The sequence below is a fragment of the Tachypleus tridentatus genome, unplaced genomic scaffold, assembly GCF_004210375.1.
Source record: "Tachypleus tridentatus isolate NWPU-2018 unplaced genomic scaffold, ASM421037v1 Hic_cluster_2, whole genome shotgun sequence".
NCBI lineage: Eukaryota > Metazoa > Arthropoda > Merostomata > Xiphosura > Limulidae > Tachypleus > Tachypleus tridentatus.
The window spans coordinates 4,494,157-4,506,827 of NW_027467782.1; the positions used below are offsets into that span (position 1 = coordinate 4,494,157).

General features: G+C 33.4%; 1 protein-coding gene across 1 annotated transcript; it reads right to left on the reverse strand.

Annotated features, from left to right (window-relative positions):
* Positions 1-1,196: 1,196 nt before the first annotated feature.
* Positions 1,197-6,573, reverse strand: LOC143243272 (sodium- and chloride-dependent creatine transporter 1-like). The gene is made up of 7 exons (XM_076487124.1): positions 6,525-6,573; positions 5,481-5,579; positions 5,236-5,358; positions 3,829-3,932; positions 3,534-3,664; positions 3,123-3,253; positions 1,197-1,284 (listed from the first exon to the last, which is right to left on the reverse strand). Exons 1-4 carry the CDS (start codon positions 6,571-6,573, stop codon positions 3,844-3,846), a joined length of 360 nt encoding a protein of 119 aa, XP_076343239.1. The 3' UTR covers positions 1,197-1,284; positions 3,123-3,253; positions 3,534-3,664; positions 3,829-3,843.
* Between the last annotated feature and the right edge of the window lie 6,098 nt (positions 6,574-12,671).

Sequence of the window (12,671 nt, forward strand, 5' to 3'; positions counted from 1 at the left end):
TAAACAAACAAAGTGCCACATAAAAGGTTTGTAAAGAAACTTATCTCTGCAGGAGCTTAGGATAAGTTAAGTAAGTGTATAGAACTGTGACTGAATTCAAAAGCAGAGGGTTGGTGTAAATGAAGTTCAGTTAAACTAGATTAATGTTGCAAGAGATGTACCTCAGGGATCAGTCTTAGGACCTTTACTCTTTTTGACTTACGTTAATAACATTGATAAAGAAAGTCAATAAATTACTTATGTTTGCGGGTGACACCGAGGTCTTGGGTGTTACTGGCTGTGAAGAGGATGCTCACATAATGAGTTGGGTGAATAAATGGCAGATGGGTTTTAATTATGATAAATGCAAAATATTATATGTGGGTGATAATAATTTGAATTATAAGAATAATTTGGATGGGAATAATTTAAACAATGTCATGAAAGAAAATGATCTTGTTGTAATGGCTGATCAGTCTCTTAAGCAATCCAAGCAGTGTGCTGTTGCTAATATTGGTAGGGCAAATAGTATTTTAATTTGTATATACAAAAATATTGAATACAAGTATAAATATGTTATAATTTCATTGTGTAGGTCACTGGTTAGACTGCATTTGGAGTATTGTGTTCAGTCTTGGGCTTCTTACCCTAGGAAAGCAATGAAATTGTTGGAAATGATTCAGAAGAGGGTAACTAAAATGGTGCCTGGGATGGAGGGGTTGTCATTTGAGGAGAGATTAAGATCCTTAAAAGTTTCTCTCTCAAGAGTAAGAGGCGATCTGATTCAAATGTTTAATATTGTAAAAGGATTTATAATGTTGATGCATCAACATTTTTCAAACTTAATAGTGAGAAGTATAGAACTTGGTGACACAAATATAGATTTAGGAAATATAAAAGATGACAACTTTATTTTCCAGTGCATATGAAGATATGTTAGTAAATTTGAGTGAGTTTAAAAGAAACTTGATACATATATGAATGACAAGTGATGACTAATTGTTTTTAATAGTATTAGTTTGGCTTAGAGGGTGGGACAGCTGAGATGGACCAATATATCCGTTGTTGTCCCTGAAACTTATGTTAACTTCTCATTATAACAACCATGCTGTTACAATTGTTATTACCAACTTCTTACTATAACAACCACACTGTAACAACTGTGGTTTTCGTTTTACTCGTTTATTGATTTTTAATATTATGGAACATACCTCAGTGACCTAGAGTAAATAATTTCCTTTGTGGTCTCAATAGAGATGCCCATTCATCCACAATTCCTGTTATCAGAGCTTCCACGGTGTAGAACTATGAAAAACAAAAACAGAAAAATATCAGTACACATGTTGTTATAACATAAGATCAAAGTAACATAATAACATAGTTAGACAGATCTATATAAATTGTACACTATATATTTAATGAATTAATGTTTTATATAATAAAGTTTCAAACATATGTGTTATTATCTAGTTTGATAACCTAATACTTCATCTTGCGTAAGAGTACGTTTAAAGTATTGAGTTTTTTTATATAGAAGTTTATCTCTATGAATCACTGAAAAATGGTACTTTGAAATTACTTGTTTGTTTGTTTGTTTTGAATTTCGCCCAAAGTTACTCGAGGGCTATCTGTGCTAGCCGTCCCTAATTTAGTAGTGAAAGACAAGAGGGAAGGCAGCTAATCATCACCATCCACCACCAACTCTTTGGCTACTCTTTTACCAACAAAATTGGGATTGACCGTCATATTATAACACCCCACCACTGATAGGGCGAGCATGTTTGGCGCGACGGGGATGCGAACCCGCGACCCTCGTATTACAAGTCAAACACCTTAACACGCTTGGCCATGCCGGGCCCTGTTGAAATTTCTTACATATTAAAATACTTAACCAGCGATAAACAGTTAAACAATATGTGGTTACGCACCCATTCTTTGATTTGTTATATATAAAATAGAACATAATAATGTAAGCTCAGGTGACACATGGAACACTTGTAGCATATAAACACATGTATCAAGTAACGGTTGATGGATACAACAATTTGAAGCTAGAACTACATTTATGTGGCAAACATACGTAGCAGGTATCAACCATATAATGCATTAGTGATTTATGACAAACAAATGCAGTACATTACAAAAAAACGGCAGCATCTGTTAACTAGTTAGTTGGTTATTGCCATGAGTAACAGGTTACGCAAATGTAAAAGATTATAAAAATATTATTACTGATGTATGTAACAGGTATCGGAGAAAAGGAGCAGACAGCAACAAAGTAGCTGGATGCCAGGATAGGCAGCATGCAAGAATAGCACTACTACGACGTGCAGAAAGCATGCAAGAGTCCCGAATAGTCATTTACTGCGAAAAAACATGCACGCGTGTCAACAATCATGTTGCCATGCGACACGTGGCTTGTGTCCTAACAGATAATAAGGCGAAAGTGGAAATAGAATCTCTGACAATAATGACATATCAGAAGGTTGTATTTTGTTGAGAATGGTTAACACCACACATTTTGAGGTTAACTAAACAAGAAATTAACCACTAACTGCACGTCACATGATCATGCACATACGATTCTTAGATCAGAATTTTCCTTAGCTTCTGACACTGTTAACAGTATTGTTTCATAAGCCTCTGCCACTGCGCAGGTTTCGTTTGGTAAAACAATGAAGGTCAACACATTTAATAACAATGGACTGTATTATTTCTCCCATTACTAGTTCCACAGATTTCATGTACTAACCTTATATATACCAAAGACAGGTCTAATTTATAATAACACTAAACTGTCAGTTACTTGTTAATCTTTTTCTCATAGTGTTTCTCAAACTAATAAACTCATTAACTCAGTAATTAAGTGCAAACGTCACAGACTTATTAAATATTCAATTGTTGAAACAGTTAAAACGTGAAAACTCCTCCAGACAAACAATAACACAAACGCGTAAATTAAAAAATATAGTCTACAAAAGTATTTTGAGCTCTGAAAATTTTCCCATTTTTAAAAGAATATTTATGTCATTAAATGAAAATGAGAATATAAAATATGTACCTGGCTGTCAAATAACACACATCAACATATTATATGCTCACCCGGCTGTCAAATAACACACATCAACGTATTACATGCTCACCTGGCTATCAAATAACACACGTCAACATATTATCTGAATTAACAGAATGAGGAAGAACACAATTGACCATAAAGGGGGAGGTGGCAACTGTAGAACAACTTCTGGATAAACAAGGAAAGCAAACCCTGGACCTGAAGAAAATACACTATGTTAGATTATATTTGAACAAAGACCATGTTTGTACTCTGTAAAAAACACAGCAGGTCACTGTCTGATAATACTTAATTTATATTAAGATGTTGACACACTGTAACTTACCAATAAACGTTTCATTTTAGATGTTTTAGAACCAAGATTCAAGAAAATATTAATAAAGTTTGTTCTGAAATATTTTACGTTGATTTGGTACAGAAACAGAACTTTTAGTGTTTATATAAACAACTGAAGCACCAGAAGACTGAATTATCTCACCGGACTTCACAACGTCAGCAACTTCAGTCCCGTCGCCTTTCAAGTAGGTCATGTGACCGAGGACGGAAAATATCACAGTACCAGCAAATATGCTGGTAGCAGGGTTAACAATACATAGAATATTTCCGTCTCTAGAAATAAAGATATAGAAACAATAATGAATGTGTTCAAAGTGTACAATAATATCTATTGAAAGAATAACGAATACAGAGTACAGAGAATTATTATATTGAACATTTTTGTGCGAATCATTGTTAAATAATCAAATAAAAAAATAATTTTGTTTTTTTGTTACCGGAAGAAGTTGTGGCTAAACTGGTTGAAGCTTCCAAGAGTTACGACGGAACCGAAACCAATACCGAAGGTGAAAAACACTTGCGTTCCTGCTGTCACCCAGACCTAATAACATTAATACAATAAATTAATACTGATTACAAATAGTTCACTTCTTTAAATTTAACACTAATTTAGTTTCGTTACGTTTTGATTAAAGAATTATTAACTAGTATTAAAGCTTGATAGCAAATAAACGAAAAAAAAGTCGCTTGACAGTTACTGATTAACAATGACACTGTTTTCACTGAAGACGTAAACTATAGCTTCATTAGATGGGAAGTTTTATTTGTTGCCCAGCCTGGTTGTTAGTGTTTGTCTTCAGCGTCAGGGACATTAAAATGTACGGTTAATCCCACTATTCGTTGGTAAAAGAACATGCCATTGGTTCTGTCCAACAACCTTTAACATCTAACATTAATATTTTCTAGTGTTTATATCGTATATGAATGTAATAATAATAACACTAGTATAATAATATAATAACAATAACATTTAAATCTGAATATAATGACAATAACATGTATATATCAATGTAATAACAATAACATTTATATATATTCGTTGGTAAAAGAATATGTGATGGGCTCTGTACAACGACTACCTTCTGTCTTTTCAACAGATTAAAATCACTTACCTGATATATATAAACAAAAGCAGTTGTTCACCTCATGCGGAGAAAGGTCAGGAAAAACTGAAGATATGAGAAAAGTATTCAGGATTGGCTTTGCTTAGAAACCTAATTATTGTGTTCAAAGTTATCAAAACATTGCTGTAGTATAGTGTAATGCATAATTAGTAATTATGTAATAACCGGTTCTATCAAGTTGAAATGTTCATTATTATAGTATACTGTGCTATTAAATCGAAATGTTGTGTATTTTGCTTCAGTACTGCACCCAAAGTAATAAAAAGGCTTTTTTTAAATAACAGAATCGAGGAAAAGTAGTAGTAGTATCATCTACTGACAATTCTCGACACATCATTCTTGTTCTAAAAGTGGGATCTGACTGTCACTCTTATAACACACACACGGTACAAAAGCGTATAATGGGATTTATGATAACTTTGCGTGACTCAAAAGTCTCCGGTTTAACAGTTAGGCAAATTAACAACAAGGCCACTCTCGGCCATATGTAAAGTACTAAGGGCACATTAACCACAAAGCCACTCTCGGCCATATGTAAAGTACTAAGGGCACATTAACCACAAGGCCACTCTCGGCCACATGTAAAATACTATCAAATTAAATTGTTCTTAATTTAATTCAGTGTCCCCCAGTGTCTGTATGCTTATAACAGTTAATCCTAAACAAATGAGTAATTAAAACAGTTGACCAGAATCAGAGAAATACATTTAACATAATTACCGCACGATTCCCAAGGCAGTTGTGTCGTCATTGAGAACACGAAGTAGAATAAAGTCCAAGCTATTGTCACCACGTGGTGGATATTATAGAGACAAACGATGGTCATTGTAGCAGAGCCAATTCCTAGTGAAAGTATAGATTACATAATATAAGAACTGTTGACATATTTGAGACACAAGTATGAGTTATATATATCCGGAAAAGGTGAAAATACTAAGACACTTGAAGTAAACAATAATAGCTACCTTTAAAGACAGGAACTAAATTCCAGACCCCGATACCACCAACGCTGAGATACTGACCAATGGCCACTTCCAGGAAGAATAGAGGAACAGCACACAAGACTAAACAGATGAGATAAGGAAACAAAATGCCCCTAAATAACAAACAACAACATATAATCCATTAGAACCATCGATTTAACATTTAGTAAGGTAAAGGTTTCATGTATATTATGTTGGATTAAACCACAAGACACATACCTCCACCATTTTCATAACACAAGTATGGAAATCACCATACGTTTCCAAGACCGACAGCGTAGCTTATGCAGCTGAAAATAAAGCCCAGTTTTCCTTACCATTCCCCACGTTCTGGTTCGTTCTTTTATCTGACTTTTTTACCGACTGGTCATCAGGTGTTGTGATATTTTCACCCCTTATTCTACACTGACGATTTCTGATTTTTCATTTTGGGAGCCATTTCTTGAATAAAGTCACAAATTTTCTACATTTTAATAAAAATTGAAACTCTAAAAAAACAAGAACATAATAATGTATTGTATTTACTAAAAAAAATATTACATGAAGATAAACGTAATTATTATAAGAAATAATTAATTAATAGGTTTTATTTGTATTGCAGTTAGTACTTAAGAATGCTAACATAGTATTGGTGATATTAAATATGTGTATATATATCATCAGAGAAATTACGTACAACTATACTGATGGAGGCATTACTTAATATCATAAGAGGTATCTATGTTTTATCAGAAATATTACTTATGCAGAATTATATATTATTATAAATATACGTAACTAATGCCAATAATAATGCAATAATTCACAGCCGTCGGCCAAGATACACCACTGATATACATTGTGTAATATTTATCAAAACATAAAAATATCCAAAAAATCACGAAAAATGTGTGACGTAACTAAAACTAACATTTAGCCTAATAGATAACACTAAATTAACACCCTTTGGTATTTGCTACCCTACTCTGCACGGCAATTATAAGCGGTATACTTCCAAGATGTTTAACGTACGCTAATAGGTCGTACTGGCTTTGTCGCACCAATCAGTATTGACACAGTCACTGTGGTCAGCCATAGCTGTATCTTATGTAAATGACATCTTCTGTCACTGCGTTTTGAAAATTGCAGTAATTATATATTTGTAATTGATGAGATTCAAACACTTGTAAACTGAACACTATTTTTAATGATTCACTGAAGATTAGTTTATCTCTGGTAAATGCGTTACTGCTGTATATACCTCTATATCACCAGATATAGAGAAGTCGGTTTTTTAAATTGATAATGATCAAATTTTTATTTCCTTTCATAGTGAGGTGTCGAAACAGAGGCATGGGTAGAAATAGGCACGTTCCCAGATTCTATTTGACCGTGCCCGTAATTCCTAGTTGGTGTCTTGAAAAATAAAAATTGAAAATCATGATCGACAAATTGAAACGTCAAAAATTTCTAAAGATACATATGGGTCCGTTCTAGAAATCTTCTAGACACCTAGTGATACCTGTCCAGTCTATCCATTAGTTAGTCTGATTAGTTAATATAAATGTCACAACCTAATTCATTATTGAGTCTGATCAGTTAATATAATAGTCCCATCCTATCTATTAGGGTCTGATTGATCAATATAATGACACAAACCTATCCAATTGTGAGTCTGATCAGTTAACATAATAGTCCTGATCTATTACTGAGTAATTAGTTACCATAACAGTCCTGATGTATTGCTAAGTATTTCTAATCAGTTAACATAATAGTTCTGATCTGTCTCTAAATCAGCGGGAGCTTCACGCAATTGTACAGATTGCGTAATGTTGTCAAATATGCATATCATTTAGTAGATGGCGCGACCTGTAATACTAATCTTATTAGAATCGACGTGTTTTGTAACATCATGAAAATATGAAAGTTGTATGTTCATATTGTATGTTACGTCAGTTAAATGGCGCAAATAACCTGGTTATTTTATGATGAAACAGAAGTCTTATAAATGTATGGAAAATAAACAAGTACTTCGTAGGAAAGACCAAAGGTGGTGAGGTAAGAAAGAAACCTGCGAAGTACAAACTAACGATATCAAATCAGAGATCTAACTTGGAATGAATTCATAAAATACAAACGACTTTTGTATACTCTCGTGATATTATACCTCAGTGTCATATTCTTGTAATTAAACATTAGTGAACAATATTTGTATGTGAACTGATTGGTAAAACCGCAAACGTATTTCTAATTTTGAACAACTTTTTTATGCTGTGTTATGATTATGTTTAGAATTTTGAGAATAACTAGAGAGGTTGATACTTTATTTTAACAATAAAGAGGTGGTAGTTAGTGTTTATAAGGGTGAATCCAATTCTTAATGTATTAGTTCAAGCGCCGATATTTGAAAGTGTAAGAGCTTTGTTTGTTTGTTTTGTTTTTGAATTTTGCACAAAGCTATTAGAGGGCTATCTGTGCTAGCCGTCCCTAATTTAGCAGTGTAAGACTAGAGGGAAGGCAGCTAGTCATCACCACCCACCGCCAACTCTTGGGCTACTCTTTTACCAACAAATAGTGGGATTGACCGTCACATTATAACGCCCCACAGCTGAAATGGCGAGCATGTTTGGCGCGACCTTCAGATTACGAGTCGCACGCCTTAACACGCTTGGCCATGCCGGGCCGTATAAGAGCAATGCTAACTTCTAACATATCACTGGATACATGTGACTTACTTTTGATAACGGTAAAGGTAACTCATAAATGAAAAGCTACGTTTAGGTTCGATAAAGATAAATCTGAATTTAAACGTAATGACGAGGCTAGCGAATTTTGTAGTTAATCTGATCCTTGATGAAGACTTGGAGAAAACTGATATTTAGTGTTGATAGTGGTTAGATTGGTTTGTAACATACCAAGAGGTTGAGTTTGAAGGTTTATAAAGGAGGGAACTCATTTTAATTTGTATAAGATGTCGTTTAACAATTTTACTAAGAGATAAGACGTTTCTTTAGGTGTTGATGGTACAACTAGAAGCTTTAGAAACTGAGACACTTAAAACAAAAAACATACAGAATACTAGTAAAGAATTCAGGTTTCATAGTGAAGACGTAAGACATCCTTTTACTGTTTTGAGCTACAGCACACGAACGATATTCACGTCACAAAGGTTCTCATGCCACGTGTGGCATTGAACTTTTCTTTCACGTGGAAACTGACTCAGCTAGTTAACAATTTACTGTACACACATGTGAAATCAGACAGACCGACGGATAACGCTGAGGAAGGTCTAGGAAAGCGTTTTAAGCCAAATAGTTAACTTTATGCTCGAGGTAAACCGTCTGACGGTGGAAACAATAAACAAAAACAAACAAGTACACGAGAAGAGTTCAAGATAGAACTAAACATCGACCAACTGCTCGAAGCAACACAAATTGTTTGAACTCAACAATAATACTGTGAGCGAAACTAACAGCGAATCATTCAGATAACTATTAGCGCCTTCTAGTGATAAAGTCCGATTTTCTGTAAATATTTATCTATGCACATTTCGAGAAGTTGCATTTATAATGGTTACTTTATATAACTGCTTTAAGGTATTCACGTACTTCAACAGAGTACAGTACGATAATAATTATAAAACTATGACAGTCCGTCTATGTCAATAACAGATTTTTTTTTTACTTTGTTATAAATTGGTCTTTACAATACAGGAGTGTGTATGTGTTTTCCTATAGCAAAGCTACATCGTGCTATCTGCTGTGTCCACCGAGTGGAATCGAACCTCTTATTTTAGCGTTGTAAGTCTAAAGACTTACTTCTGTCCCAGAGGGGGGATTATAGATACATTATTCAGATACAAATATAAGAGAGATACAAAATAAAAATGTTTATTTTATAGTAGAATAAACCATCCTCACACTTAGAGTTGAAAGTCAAGAATGGACATCACTCTTATTAATATTTAACAATTCATTGCGTAAACAGTGTACTGTATGTTAAGTAATTGTGTGCAACATACTGTAAGCCTTATTAGTATTAAATAATACATGATGTTAAAAGTGTATTATGCGTCAATTATTCTTGTCAAAGTATAAACCTTATTCATATCTAATAATACACGGTGTTAACAATGTGCTGTGTTAAGTAATCTTGTAAAAATACTATAACCTAGTAATATTTAATAATACATCGTGTTAACAGTGTGTTACATGTTCACTATTCTTGTGGAACATGCTATAAATCTTTTTAATATATAGAAATAGATGCTGCTAGAAATGTGCAATCTAACCTATAAACAGAAATATTAATTAAGTTATAAAAATACACGATTTAAATCTGTGATAGTTTATTAATTTTTAAGCAGTACTGTCAATGACGAAAGTATAAATTTGACTACAGAAGCTATGAACAAAACCAAACATGAAAGTCGTCAAGGGCAATATAAAGTACGCGTAAAAAGTTTAATCCAGTTTATTTTAGTAGAGTCAGACTGTATAGTTATTTCTGGTCAAATGCCAAGGACTGCTGGCCAAGATTAATCTATCGATTTTTTCCCTTGATACTCAGTGTCTTAAGGCCATTGACTACAGAGTTTAATAGTTTCTTGTCTATGACAAAAACTCGTTTAATTCGCATGATTTTCATTAGTAAGTGATTTTAAAGAGCTTTGGAAAAATGCTTTTTGATTAAAATTATTAGAGAAAGATAGTTAGAAATATTATATCCTAACGATATTAAGTAAGGAATAATGTTATTAATATCATAATTATAGATCGTTATCCTTGACCCTTCTCTTCTGGGGCGAAGGTATTACAATCGGGTCCGTGTGTGTGTATCTGTATTTTTCTAAAACTAATAGAAAGATAAAACAAGCTGACAAATCAGTTTGGGACAGCCCTCTTAAATTTGATCACATAAAATCCAGATCAAGATTCTGGATAACTTCGAAGTTGTTGGTTTTTTTTTAATAATTGGAAGATAGGGTATTTTTGCAACTTGGGGTTAATAACTTTGTGAAGTGTGATCGAATTTGTATCAAATTTCATCAGTACATTATGGCTGAGAATCATCATCACACTACAAGAAGTGATGAATGATTATGGATCTTAGAAGGATTTTCTGAGTTTTCAAAATCCCGGAAAGGGATGAGGGAGTGCAATTTCTTTAATTGCTATTCTTTTAATTTAGGCTCTACGCAAGTACAGCGGTATGTCTCCGAATTTACAACGCTAAAATCGGGGTTCGATTGCCGTCGGTGGGCTCAGCAGATCGCCCGATGTGATTTTGCTATAAGAAAACACACATTTTAATTTAGTTTACAAAAATACATTCTAATGTACCTTTAAATGTCTATAAATGCATTAGTTCTAACTGTTGTCTTTCCCCAAGTGACTCTTCGGTATGTCTGGTAGATTATAACGTAGAAAACCGAGGTGCGATATCCGCTTGGCCACTGTGTAGTTTTGTATGCTTAATAGCAAATAAATATAATTACTTGTAGATTTAGAATTTAGCTATCTGCAGGTCGTTACATGTATCTCACGTGCGTCATGACACAGTTACCTAATTCCCTGCGATGTCTGTCCACATTTTTATTCTTTATCAAAGAGGTATTGCATCTGCTAAAGTAGACTTACGTCTGGGTATAAACATTCTATCGGGCGAACTTAGTAATATCCCTGTTGGAAACGTTCTCTGTAGAGAGGCAATAAAGAGGAGTAAGCTATCTTACAGGGATTAAATCTTCAGAACACAAGTACTTAAAAACCGGAAATTGGAATACGTGTGGAGCAACTTCCGAAATAATTTCTAAGAAAACCAATGTGATAAGTGGAATTGAAGAAAAACAAATTTATTGTAGAATGAGAAGCACGTGATACTATTATACTTACAGCGATAATGATATGATCTGATATGCACGAGAACCTAGGCATCACACTCTATTGATACTAAAGAACTGTTCATTTGTTTGTTTGTTTTGAATTTTGCGCAAAGCTACGCGAGGGCTATCTGTGCTAGCCGTTACTAATTTAGCAGTGTAAGGCTAGAGGGAAAGCAACTAGTCATCACCACCCACCGCCATCTCTTGGGCTACTCTTTAACAATGAATAGTGGGATTGACGGTAACATTATAACGTATCCGCAGCTGAAAGGGCGAGCATGTTTGGTGTCGACCGGGATTTGAACTGCGACCCTCAGATTACGAGTCGAGTGCCTTAACCATCTGGCTATGTCAGGCCGACTAACGAATCAGAAGAGGTGAAAAATGTATCAATAAAAAAAAACACGTATTATATACAAATCAAAATAATTATTTTTTTATTCGAGGATGGTCACGTAAAAACAGTATTTAAGAATATTTTGGTATGTTTCGGACTATAAACAATTTAAAATTGTAAGTCACAGTTTGAAATTGCATATACTATGACAGTTTCCTTAGGATATCTATTCCTTGCTCATAAGACAAATAAATAAATAGGAAAACAAAACTCGGTCACTGTGAAATAAACAACCATAAAGGGTGCTAATTATTAAATAGTTGTTCAGGATCTAATTAATCTACGCTATAGATACCAGTGCGATCTAAAACATTTATATAAATCAATAAAAAAGTAAGCATTTGAAAGAGCAAGCTGTATAGACAGGGAAAATAAGGTATATCTTGTGGAAAGAATCACAATGTAACTCTAGCTACATTATCTCAGGTATAACACAAACTCTAGATATATGGTCTAACGTACAATTCCAACAAAACAACAACAACAACAAAAAAAACAAGTACATTCTAAACTGTAACAAAGTAACGTTCCAAAACTTCCAAAAATCAAAACTGATACAAAATTTACGTATTGAAATAGATCACAGTTACTATTTTTTTACTTTATTTTTTATAAATGAGAAGATATTATTTAAGCGTTTTTTATTTTTTAAAAAAAAGCAGCCCACTGGTTTAAGTATTTAAAATTATTACATCAAGAAACATTTTAAAATTAACTATGGTGCATGGATGTTTCAGTCATATTCTAATTTATCGATTTCAAGACACTTAAAATATTCTAAGGTGGAATAATGGTTATTAAACGTCTTATTTTAAAGAAAAATGTTAAATTATTTAGTACTGACGTTTTTAATAATTAGATAAGAGAGAATCGTTTACTTATGATTTAAAATATAAAAACATGTTAAAACAAA